Here is a 12,851-nt window from a genome sequence, read left to right on the forward strand (position 1 = left end):
CAAAGCTGCTACGATTTTGTAGAGGTTGTTTTTGTATATTGTATACATCGCATGCCACACACACATACAGGGTTGTATTTGCAAAACCATCGGTCGGCCACCACACACTATGGTTTTCTATCGCTCGTCTAGTAGCGATGTTTCTTATCGACAGAAAATATATCTAGAAAATATATCAATTCATAAAAATTTACTAGAATTTAAGAGTACTTTTGGATGCAATGTTAGACAAGTGCGTGTTGTGTGCATGAGAGTGAGTGGCATTGAGTGCGCAATATAAATGGAATTGCATGGACGCTACAAAGGACTAAAGAGATCGACTAAAAGCCCACCAACAAATTGCACTTTGCGACAACGGCGAACGCTGGTGGAGGCGAAGGAGGCGACGGCAACGGCAAAGCAAACGGATCTTAAGAAGTAGAAACAGCAGCAGCCACGGCTTTCGGTGGAGCCACACAAGAGCAATGTGCGAGGTTTGCGCCGATTTCCAAAATTTATTGGAGCTGTGTAAGTAGCGAAAATATATGCATATAATGTGTGTCGGCATTTATACAGTGATAACTGTCTAAACTTGCGCCCACTTTTCCCCTCCCCCTTCACGAACGTATACTTTACTTTTCAGATGAGGTTCGCGTGGCCAGTTCGGAGCTTAAGTTTCAGCTGCTGCTCAAGAGCGAAATTGAGACGACTTTCAATTATATTCAATCGTGGCCACAGCGTCAGTGCATGTGTTTGTACCGGGATAACAAGAACTATGATCGCTTTAATCTAGTGGTGCAATCGCTCATATGTCTTACGGTGCAACACTTGAAGCACATTGATCATCTAATCGACAGTTACAAACGGCTAACGGCTAGTGCTGCGCAAGTTGTCGCACAGGCGCAGAGAAAACCCACACCCGAAAAGCCCGACAAGGACTCACACAACGATAATGACAACGAGAGCAACAGCAAGCACAAGGAGTCAACGTCCTCGTCGTCGTGTTCGCCACCTTCCGCTGGTGACGACAGTAAATCAACCCTTCCTGAGGCCAGCGGTGATGAGGAAAAAAGAGCCTCCGGTGATGGTCCAGGTCCACCTAAGAAACCGCCATCACCGCCGCCACTTCAAGTCCCACCAACCAGCAGTAAGGCACATCCACAATACACGGAAGAGCCATGGATTCTGCCTGAGGTGGAGAAATTGCTGGTACTCGTATCCAAGGTATTTCTGCTCAACTTTCCGCTGTACATTGCCCATAAACACGGCATGCACTCACGTCTGGACGATCTGCAAGCGGAGGAAGCGCACCACCTGGCTCTAATCTGTGATCTGCACGACAACGATCTACCCATTTACCTGCTGCGCAACGTGAGCCTGTTTTGCAATTCTGGAGGCTTTGGCGCCATGTCACTGTGCTTTGAACACCCGGACTTGCCCGTATCCACAGCTCACTCCATGACTGCCACAGTGTCCAATGTGAAGCTGTGGCTCAACTATCACTGCAACACACAACTGTTCGTGCCACTGCGCAGCCGCATTCTGCAATACATGTGCAAGCTCTCCGATCAAAATCTTCGCTCGGCGGCAACGCGTGCCATGGCTGACTTTGTGTGGTCCTCCATGCGTGATCCGCTGGACGTGGCCGTCAACTTTGATACCGAAGGCCTAGCTCTGGCCTTTAAGTACTTTACATCAACTACACTGACGATGCGTTTGGCGGGTAAGTGTTTAATCTAGTTGTTGAGGCGACTGCATGTAGTAATCCAAATCTTAGTATATGCAGAGAATTATCTTAAGATAATTTTAATTATTAAATATATAACATGCTCAAAATATTCTTTAGACAAATTTAGTATAAAAAAGTGGAAAGCATAGCTCCTTAGCGCAATGATCATTTTAATGTGAACACCAAGATGATAACAGCTCCAAAAATAAATTAGGAAAAATAATTTAATTTTTGATAGCCTTTTTCTATATTAAAGAATCCTGTAAATGCTTTTATGAGCTGTCTGTATAGTAATGTTAGTAATTTGTGAGTTTAGTGAAATTTGATGAACCTAACATTAAGCATTATTATATGCGCGCCACTCTAATTGTCAGCAAATTTATTTTAGGCATGGCCCAGATCAATGCTCACATAAATCTGTTCAACGAGATTTGCACCACTGAAACTGTCAATGAGGTGGAGCTTTTTGGCCAGCGTATAGCCAACTGGCTAACAGAGAATCAAATCGTTCAGCATCTGTTTGGTCCGAATCTGCACGTTGAGATTGTAAAGCAGGCCCATGTACTTCTTAACTTCTTGGCCGTGGAGAATCAGATCTCCGAGGAGGACATCAAACTGATCTGGCAGGCGACGCAGCTGAAGCACTGCTCAAAAACTATATTTGATATATTGCCGGCGCTGGTAAAGAATCTGGCACCACGTCCGGCCATGCATCTGTATTCGCTGCTATGCCGTATGGATCCAAAAGAGCACACCGAGCAAAGTATTTACATTGCATCCGCTTTGACCAAGTTGATTTGGACGCGCGATTGTACGCGCAGTCAAATGAATTTAATGCAAGACCATTTGCTTGGCTCCAATGTGACAGCCTCCAGCTCGGACAGCGGTAGCATTGAAGGCAGTAACACTGAGGATGATCATGTGGGCGCTGATGATAGCAGCATCGCTAGTGGTGGTGGTGGTGGCCACAAAAGCCCTGTCGATGGCGTAACACCTTGTAAACAAGCAAGACACAGGCGTCATATTTGCGATCCCACCACGGAGAAGGCCAAGCAAATGAGCGGCGATGACATAGCCAAGGTGGACATTAAGTAAGTCGATAAATATCCAATGCATTTTATTTGTTTAAATGGGTCCTTCTTTCGGCAGAAACCATCGCATTGTCAACATCATCGACAACACCAGCAGTGAAGAGGAACTACAATCACGAGCTGCTTTGGAGCTTCAGCTACATCGCAAAAAAACAACCAACAAGCGACGCCGTCCGAAAAATAGCAACAAGCAACAGCAGCCGCTTCTACCGCATGAGCTGGTCGAAATATGGGACGGTGCTGAGGATGTGCCCAGCAGCGATGATGGCGATGCTGATGGCGACGGCGAACTTCTCGCCGACAGTGATGAGTGCAGTGATAGTGCCGGCCATCAACTGGTGCCCGCTGCCGTACTTAAGCATTTGCACGGCGAAGGTCCATATATACGCGCTATTGCCGAGACGAACATCAGTGAACTTCTGAGCGGTGCAGAGAATGATGGCAGCTATTCATCACCCATGAGCAATAAATCAGAGAAGAATCTCGCTGACTTTGACGACGAGGACGTTTCACCGTGTGAGGAAGAGTTGGCACAACTTGTAAATTCGCATGGAGCACGTGTAACCGCCCCGAATTGTAGAGATGTGGCTCCTGCTTTTGCAGCTGCCGCCGCTGCTCTGATGGCCGCTCAATCAGCAATGGCTATGCAAAAGTCTGGTGAAACAAATGTAGCCGCCGCTGCTGCTGCAGTTGCGGCGGCCGCTGTTGCCACTGGAAATGCGCAACAGTCATTAGTAGCCATGCGGCAACAGGCCAATGCAGCTGCAGCTGTTGCTGCTGCGGCCGCTGTTAAGTCCAAGTCCGACTCTGATGTGGATCTAGTAGACGTGGCCAACAAACAGCAGCACTCGCCCAGGACTAACAATGCAGCATCAAGCAATAACCAGCCCTCCTTTAAGCTAAACGATGTCTGCCAGCCGGGCAATACGCTACTCTGGGATCTGCTTCAGGACGACAAAATTGTAAGTGCAATCTATGTATATCGACCCCGCTTCTAAAGATCAAAATATGATTTATTTCAAAACGTATCTGATAACTTTAGCAAGCGTTTCAAAATGAAGATAGAACGGTTTAAAAACTTGAACCAATGTCGATTTTCATGAAGCTTGCTCTAAAACTGAGAGACTGTAAAACTAGATAGAAACAGACAAACGGACGTGTCCATTTAGACTCGAATGTTAACATCAGAAAACAAGTATTGGTTATTAATGTGAATTTTTAAATCAGATCTTAGGTAAAAAGTAAGGAAAAGACATTTATCTTAGTTTAGGTTGCTGACCAACATTATTACATGGAGCAATATTAAATTAGTTGCCTACTTCGTGCTCTAATTGGTCCTATCGTCTTTTCCTAGGGTCAACTTGGCGAATCTTTAGCCTTGGAGGCTGAGAAGGCGCTAGCAACGCTCCTATGCTTTAGCATGGATCGCCAACTGCGCACAAAATTCATTGAAGGCTGTCTCCATAACGTGGCAAACAATCGAAGTGTGATCGTCAGCTTGCGACTTTTGCCAAAGCTTTTTGCGTCATTTCAACAGTTCCGGCCATCGGACACACATACAATGACTTTGTGGGCAGAACGTAATCATCGCATGATGCAGTCCTTCTTCAATAACATTCGCCACTATGCCAGGAGGCATGCAGAGCTGTTGATCAACCAAAATGGCGAGCAGCAACAGCAACAACTGGGCCTTCAGCTATACTCGCACAAGACGCAGGTTTCTGTGCGGCTGCAGTTTCTCTCGTCTATCTTCTCTTCGGTGGGCTCGCCTAAGACCTTTCGGCTGACGCTGGAGCAGTTGGACGCGCTGTGGGAGTGGCTCGCACATGATCCCGAGTGCTCGGATTGTTATTTTTCGTGGCTTCAGGCGCAAACGAAGGGCGGTGATCAGCACGCGCTGGGTATCGACGCACTGCAGCACCTGTACTTGAAAAAACTGCCAGAGCTGCGTCCAGAAGAGTTTTCTATGGTGGCACTAGGACTGTTCCAGCAATTGTGCAGCTTCGCGCGGATCGCGATGGCCGAGTATGAGAAGCACAGTGAGGCCATTACTGCCAACTCAAGCGCCGTGGGAATGTACCACTTATGGAAGATTGCATTGCGCGCCCAAAGCAATGAGGTCTCGCTGGCAGCGATCCAATACATCAACATGTATTACATGGGCCAGCAGTTGCGCCTAGAAAGGGAGTTTGTGTCGCAGTGCATGGACAATCTCGTACAAGCGGCTACGGCGCTGGAATGGTAAGTTAATCCTAGTATATACATCTAGTGCATTTTACTGTACGGTCGCCTGAACCCAATGAATTCTCGAAGTTAATGACGGTTGAATATGGAATGCTCACAAAATAAGTCAAGAAGGTTTAATTTCCTCGTAGACATTTTCCGTTTGTAGATACGTGAGAATAGGGCAGCTCGAAAATGCCGAGTTTCTGAAAAAATCTTTGAAAACATATTATTACGCCATTAAATATCCTTTTCTATAGCAGCTATAGCACGGATATAGCATATACATATATGAGGAAATCATCTAATAAATCCCGTATTTGGTCAAGCTGCATATCAGAACCAACTTTTCGACCGATCGTTTCTATGGCCGTTATATAATATAGTAATCTAATGTTGACAGGATTTTGAATACATTTAGAGGTATATTAAAACTTATAAATGCCGAATTTGGGAAAGATATCTTAATAAACAACAAAGTTTATCACACTAAATCCTACGGGTGGGCCGATCGTTCCTATGGCAGCGAAAAAGTATAGGAATCTGATCCAGTCGGTTCTGACATATGTACTGCCTTCAACTCAAAGATGGACTTATGCGATGTTTGAAGATGATAGCTTTAAAACGGCATCGCTAGTTCGCATAGAATCAGTCAGATAGACAGATATGGTTATATCCGCTCGGCTGTTGATGCTGTGAACTATGCTAGGAGATTTCCAGAACCCTGCGGAGAGCTATCTTCCAAATACTTTCTACATATTCTTGTGTTTTTGAAATATTTGGAATTCAAATTGGGCTTTTATGATTTGAAGAATTTGTCAAAGCGTGATTCTATAAGCCAAAATATTATTAAGTATGCGGGTACAGGGAATTGTCTAGCGAGCTGAGTCGACTACAGCGCACTTTCTATAATCATTTTCTTTTTTCTTTATAGTATGTATGTTAATCAATAACTGTTTACTTATACTATTTATTTCTATTCATAGCATTGAGGACGAGAATGCGTTGATGCGAGTGCAGCGCGGGTTGTTGTTGCTTAACACTCATCTGGACACATTCAGGCGACGGTATGCTTTTCACTTGCGCCGCTGGGCCATCGAGGGCAAGGGGATTGGCTCGCACAGCAATTTGAAAAACGAGGGTGCCGGCCCACCACTGCGAATTGTGCTACAACAGGCGGGCTTATCAGAAAAAAGTCTGCTGCATATGCATGCCTGCGATCTCATCGCTGATCTTAAAGCGGAGGTCTCTAAATGGTGGGAGAGCCTGCAGTCGGGCATCGCGGCGCCAGTGTTGGGCCTACTGTTAAGCGATGGTCCTCTGAGGATTATTACACAGGGCCAGGAGCTTACATCGGATTATGACGAACGCACTCTGGGTGACGCTGGTTTCAAAGACAATCAGATTGTGTATGTTTCACTGGGTGGACGCGGTGCTCGGCGTAAGGAAACGAACGTAGAGCATCCATCAATGTTACCGCCGCCGCCCAAGGAATGCCTGCCCACGGTACTCCTCCTACAGCCCAAGTACTTTGAGAAACTGTTCTGTTTGATGCAAACGCTAGGAGACATGAAGCCGCAATCTTCAACGGTGCATCTGCAGCATCACACAAAGGCGCAGTTGTTGTCGCGCCGTGTGTGGGATATTTTGGCCATGTTGCCCACCAATCCGCATATACTAGATGCTTTCAAGAATCTGGTTAACGATCTCAATGAACTGCAGCAACTGGACGATCAGGAGCAGCTGGCCAACAAGCGCAAACAAATCAAGCAAAAATTTAACGAGCTGCTTGATCCCAGCAATCTTCAAAAGTTCATGTACTCTTTGCACATCGTCGAAAGCCTGGCGTTGAGTAGCGGCCAGCGTCAAACTGGTGCTTCCGTTGGTCCTGGTGGGGCTGGCGCCAATGGCAATCTGGCTACTAGTGACCAGCCTCGCATCAAAAAGAGCGCAAACAGACGGCACAACAGCAACGAGCAGCCGGCGGAGCCGAAACGCAGCAGCAGCAGCAGTGATTGCAGCAAAGAGCAGTCAGTGGGGGGCGACCTGGAGGCCACGGCTACTTTAGCACCACGTTCTGGCAGCGACGCAGATATAAGCGAGTTGGTCGGCGGCGATAAGGAAAACCAGCCTAAGCAGCACAGTAAACGGCAGAAAAAGATCGATGGCCTTGACCAGGACCGTCCATTGGGCTGTGCCACACCGCCGCCACCTTCGCCAGCATCCACATTACCAGCAACACCAGGGCGCAGTGCGCTGGTTGGCGAGAGTAGCAAGTGGAGCGAAGCATTTATCAAGTGCGGCGGGCTGCAGCATCTGTACGAGATCTTTAGTGCTGGACAGCTGCAGCAAAGCGCGCATGCCAAAGAGCTTGCGCTAAACGAATGGCGGCATGATTGCTTGGCCAGCCTTTTGCGAATTCTTTGGTTGTTGGGCTTCGAGGAGCTACAGACACAGGATGTGCACGTGCTGATGTCGCGACCACATGCGTTCATGCTGCAGCTAATGGAAGTGCCCCAGTGCCTACAGCGTCTGTCCAGCATACTTAACGATGAAGTCCATCAACATTTGTCAGCCGGCGCCACTTCAATGGTATTCCCATATCAGTTTCATCAACTGCGGACTGGTTTCTGGGGACGTGCACAGCTGGTTCAGTTTACTATGAACATTCTGGTGAGTTTCGTGCATGCTTCAGCAGAGGCGCGTAGCTTACTCTGGTCTCAACCGGAACAATGTAATTGGCTGCAAAAGTTCATACTGGAAGACCCAGAGCCGGCGGTGCGTCGGGAAATTTGCGCCGGTCTCTATCGCATATGCTTGGGCAATGCGCAGAGTTACCGCCTACTGTTAGCTCCTCTGCTCCACAAGCTTATTGCATTGCTGCCGCGTGCCGAGCAAATGAGTTCTTCAGTGCAGCACACCCAGTTTTTGCTTTCTGAAGAGGGCAAGGAGCCATATGGACCAGCTTGTCGGGATTATTTTTGGCTACTGGCGCGCCTTGTTGACACTTTGACGCCCGAAATGGTAGCCGAGGAGCGTATCGATATTGAGTTGCTATGCGAGAGCGTTTCGGAGAGCATTCTCAGCCGCGACTACCACGAACTGCGCCATGGCTATCAGGATGATGGATTAGTGGGCTTACTCAATCTCATGTCCAATCTAATTAAGTACGACACTAGCTACAAATACAGGCCCAAGGCATTGAGCTTTATTGAGCAGCTAATCGAGTTCCTGTTCGAAATGCCCTCTCCAGCTAACCGCCAGAAACCCAAATGCAAATCAGCCACTTCCCGTGCCGCTGCCTATGATCTGCTGGTGGAGCTGTGCCGCGGCTGTGCCACCAACTATAGCTACCTGCACGCTCGGCTGCTGGCGCAACACAGGTCCGGTCCGAAACAGCCATATCCTTGGGATTATTGGCCACGTGACGAGGGTCGTGCCGAGTGTGGCTATGTGGGCCTCACGAATTTGGGAGCTACCTGTTACATGGCCTCCTGCATACAGCATCTATACATGATGCCACAGGCCCGAGCAGCTATTTTGCGACTGCCGCCAGCTGGCACCCAAAAACATGCGCCGACGCTGCTGGAACTGCAGCGCATGTTCGCATATCTGCTGGAGTCGGAGCGCAAAGCTTATAATCCGCGCAGCTTCTGTCGTGTGTATCAGATGGATCATCAGCCCCTTAATACGGGCGAGCAGAAGGACATGGCTGAGTTCTTCATTGATCTGGTGTCTAAGCTAGAGGAAATGACGCCAGATCTAAAGCATTTGGTAAAGCGTTTGTTTTGCGGCACTTTAAGCAACAATGTCGTTTCTCTGGACTGCGGTCATGTCTCACGCACCGCTGAGGAGTTTTATACGGTTCGGTGCCAAGTTGCGGACATGCGAAATTTGCAAGAGTCGCTCGATGAGGTGACTGTCAAGGATACGCTTGAAGGCGACAACATGTACACATGCTCGCAGTGTGGCAAAAAAGTGAGAGCTGAAAAGCGTGCCTGTTTCAAGAAACTGCCTCAGATCCTGTGCTTTAACACCATGCGGTACACCTTCAATATGGTGACCATGCTGAAGGAGAAGGTCAACACGCACTTTTCGTTTCCATTGCGACTCAACATGTGTCACTACGTAGAAAAGACGTTGATGCCGCAGCAATACAAGGAGGACCGCGAGAAGCGCAAACGTGAACTTCAACAAAATGAGAATGATGAGGGGGCTGAGAATGAAAAGGCTGAAGCCACACTAGACGCAGACATCGAGGAGTGCTATGAGTAAGTGGCTTTATTGCGTATTATCTGTAAGTTTAATGTAAAACACTTGTTTTATTGATTACAGGTACGAATTGGTTGGCGTTACAGTGCACACGGGAACAGCGGACGGTGGGCATTATTATAGCTTTATTAAGGAGCGCACGAAAAGCAACTACCATCCGCACGAGCGTTGGTTCCTGTTTAATGATGCTGAGGTCAAGCCTTTCGATCCCTCGCAAATAGCGGCCGAGTGTTTTGGTGGCGAAATGACGGTAAGCACTCGCGCTAAATATTTAATCAGATAATTTTTAAAAGTCCCTATTTTAATGCTAATTGTTTTCATTTTCTAGAGCAAAACCTACGACTCAGTGACTGAAAAGTATTTGGACTTTAGCTTCGAAAAGACAAACTCAGCGTATATGCTATTCTATGAACGTCGCTTACCAGAGCATCTGCAGCGTCGGCACTCGGAACTTCTGGCCACGCCAACGCCAAGTCCCACTAATGAGGATAAGACAGAAACAGACGAGCCGCCCAAAGCGGAGAAGGTCAATATAAATAAAAGTGATCTGAAGACAGCGGACATTGCGGACACAGTTAAGGCAGAGCCGGAGCAAGTGGTTCCGATCAAGAACGATGTTGAAAACTTGCAGCAGGAGGACGAACAAACCGAAGAGCAAGACGAGAGTCAAAAGAAGGAAGCGAGAGGAAAGGATCAAATTACAGCCAATTGTGATAATTTAAAGTCGAATAGTAAAGAAACGCAGGCGTCAACCTCAAAGGCGGCCGCCGTCGTGGAAGCAAAAGCGTCTAATAAGCTACAACAGTTTCGTCCATTGTTGAGTAAGGAGCTGGAAGATTGGATTTGGCAGGATAACCGACAGTTCTTGCAAGATCGAAATATCTTCGAGCACACCTACTTCAAGTGGGTATAAAAATTCTATTAACAGCAGACAGTTGTTTTAAGCCTTCTGTTTTAGCTTCATGTGGCAAATTTGCGGTCACATACCACAGACGTTAATCTCGGAGACGGACGTCACTTGCATGGCCGCTAAGTTGTCCGTGTCATTTTTCATTGAAACATTCATACATGCCAAGGAGAAGGTAAGCATTACAAATTTAACTCAGCCTCTTGACATTTGCCTAATGTAAGTCCCTTGCCCTTCGCATAATGCATTGATATTAATAAATTTTATTAAAATATGTTAACTCTCAGTAGAACACCCTGAACAGCGATTTACAAAATGTATTGTCTTCTTTTTTTTTTTATAAATTTTATTTATTTCAAATCCACTTGAATTTACGGTTGTAACCGGTTAAGTTTTCTTTCGCTGGAATGTGAGCTGTAAGGTTCTGAAAAGAAAATCTCAATCAATGTGTTACTTTAGAGAAATGTCATTATATAAGATTAACAAATGGCAAGCCCAAAATCATTGTGACATTATTTCCATATTACAGCCCACCATGGTTCCTTGGGTAGAGCTGCTTACAAAGCAATTCAACGCCAGTGAAGAGGCTTGCGAATGGTTCCTCTCGCACATGTCGGTTGAACCTTTTTGGCCTGTGCAGGTGCTAATTCAATGCCCAAATCAAATGGTGCGTCAAATGTTTCAGCGTTTGGTCGTTCATGTTATACAGCGGCTGCGGTAAGTTTCTTACTGATCATTTGATCAAAACTCAACTTCAGATGAATATGCTTATTATTGCTTTTAGCGCGTCGCATGCTGATCTGTATCTGGGTGTGGATACAGACGAAAACGACAGGGAGCTGATTGGTCAAGCATCATGTGTTACACGCTTCATAAGCTCGCTAATTTCACTGCTGGAACATGGAGCGCGCTCTCATCTGCGTCATCTATCCGAGTACTTTAGCCTGCTGTGTGAGTTCTCGCGCATGGGCGATGAAGAAGCCATGTTTTTGTTGCGCATCGGCGTTCTCAAGAGTCTGGTAGACTTTTACCTGGGCCATAAGCAAACAGATAGTGTTAGTTGGCAAGAAGAAATGTTGGAGCTTCTACTTTAATTTCTTATTTATATTGCAGATTGACATCAGCTCAGACAATGAGGACAACTCTTCAGATGAGGCACTCTCAGTAGAAAAAATGCGTCCAGCATCGCTAGACAAAATGATTGCACTATGTGCTAGTCTTGTCGAGCGTTCGCGAGGCGCTGATTTTCGATTGCGTCTATCGCCCAAAGACTTCAATGCCATTGCCGGTGGAAAGGTGATACTGAAAAAGCTCGAAAGCGTTATATATTCCATCTAATCAAACATCCAAGCACCACTACATCGTCTAACCATCAATTATCAATCCATAAATCCACCAACAAACCAATCCAATGTCTAATCCTATAACCAATTGTTTTGCTTTGTTCATTGCTTATGTGTTATATATATTTATTTCACATATATTTCGTAGGGTTTTCCATTTTTGTATCAACAAATAAAGGATGGCATTAATCCGCACCAGACAAAGCATTTAATCCACGCGCTCTGCCGCTGGGACGATCGTTTGGCTACACAAATCATCAGTATGCTCTTCGCCTCGGTCACCAAACACACTGAGCTCTGTGCACCATTCTTCAAGTTGCTGACACTGCTCACCGAGACGCAGGGCGGTCCAGTTGGCCTGCCATGTTTTACGCAGCTGGTGTTGCCACGCATGTGGGATGCGGCAGAGTACTGTCCACAGTCTGTGCTCGACTGGCTGTCGCTGCAGGCCACCAAGAATAAAATAGCGCATGCCTGGATTCTTCAGTCGGCCGAGCAATGGCTGGAACAATTTTTACTCGCGCATGATAATACGCGCGTAAGAAATGGTACGAAATGGCTAACCAGTACATGTTTGGGCCCTATATTTTAGTTTTTATTCATATTGTAGCCGCTGCCTGCCTGCTGGTGGCGCTGGTGCCCTCCCAGCCGTTTCGTGCCAACTTCCGCGCTCACTCACAACATAAGTTGTTGGCTCTCAATCCGCACAGTTATCGGTAAATGCTGCAGCTTTACTGATGATAAGCAGCGTCATATACTTCTGTTTTTCTATCCCCTTGCAGGGACATCAACAGCGATGCCCAGGTGGTGCTGCATCAAGTGATAACATTGCTGCTGCGGCTGCTGCGTCCAGCACGCGCTTATGCAGACATAGGGGCACATGGCACTACCAAGCTGACCGCCTATTTTAATCTACTCAGCTACTGTATGGTTTCTAAGACTGAAAAACTAATGGCAAGTTTGGCAACACACATGCACACAGCTTTCTGCACATCCCCGCTCCGATCGCATCTAAATTTGTTTCTTTCGCCAACAGATAGGTTCATTTATGCGCTCCCTATGGGAGCTGTTTCACCCGCGCCTCTCTGAGCCCAGTGTGCCGGCGCATCATAACAAACATGCCTTGCTCACCTTTTGGCATCACTCGCTTGTCGACTGCCCAGAAAATGCGGCCCTGGTGGCCAACTGCCCGGAGATAACGCGGAACATTGCATTTAACTATATACTGTAAGACATTCGTAGTGGGCACGGTTTCGCTTTAACAATCTGATATTCCCATGCAGTGCCGATCACGATGATTCAGAGAT

At 46.8% G+C, this 12,851-nt stretch overlaps 1 protein-coding gene across 1 annotated transcript; it reads left to right on the forward strand.

Moving 5' to 3' along the window:
• Window positions 1–133: 133 nt before the first annotated feature.
• On the forward strand, window positions 134–12,765 carry puf (ubiquitinyl hydrolase 1 puf). The gene is made up of 15 exons (XM_070207088.1): window positions 134–507; window positions 623–1,702; window positions 2,097–2,799; window positions 2,858–3,761; window positions 4,154–5,040; window positions 6,009–9,293; window positions 9,358–9,544; window positions 9,623–10,197; window positions 10,253–10,376; window positions 10,731–10,918; window positions 10,986–11,256; window positions 11,315–11,497; window positions 11,693–12,092; window positions 12,155–12,260; window positions 12,327–12,765. Exons 1-15 carry the CDS (start codon window positions 465–467, stop codon window positions 12,631–12,633), a joined length of 9,243 nt encoding a protein of 3,080 aa, XP_070063189.1. The 5' UTR covers window positions 134–464; the 3' UTR covers window positions 12,634–12,765.
• The last annotated feature ends 86 nt before the right edge of the window (window positions 12,766–12,851 follow it).

Source organism: Drosophila virilis, chromosome 2, assembly GCF_030788295.1.
Source record: "Drosophila virilis strain 15010-1051.87 chromosome 2, Dvir_AGI_RSII-ME, whole genome shotgun sequence".
In the NCBI taxonomy this organism is placed as follows: domain Eukaryota; kingdom Metazoa; phylum Arthropoda; class Insecta; order Diptera; family Drosophilidae; genus Drosophila; species Drosophila virilis.

Excerpts from the sequence above, each read along its gene's own strand:
- puf (XM_070207088.1), top strand. The coding sequence starts at position 465 with ATGTGCGAGGTTTGCGCCGATTTCCAAAATTTATTGGAGCTGT. Across the intron at positions 10,919-10,985 it reads CATGTTATACAGCGGCTGCG|CGCGTCGCATGCTGATCTGT; the intron begins GTAAGTTTCTTA and ends TATTGCTTTTAG. Across the intron at positions 11,257-11,314 it reads GCCATAAGCAAACAGATAGT|ATTGACATCAGCTCAGACAA; the intron begins GTTAGTTGGCAA and ends TTTATATTGCAG.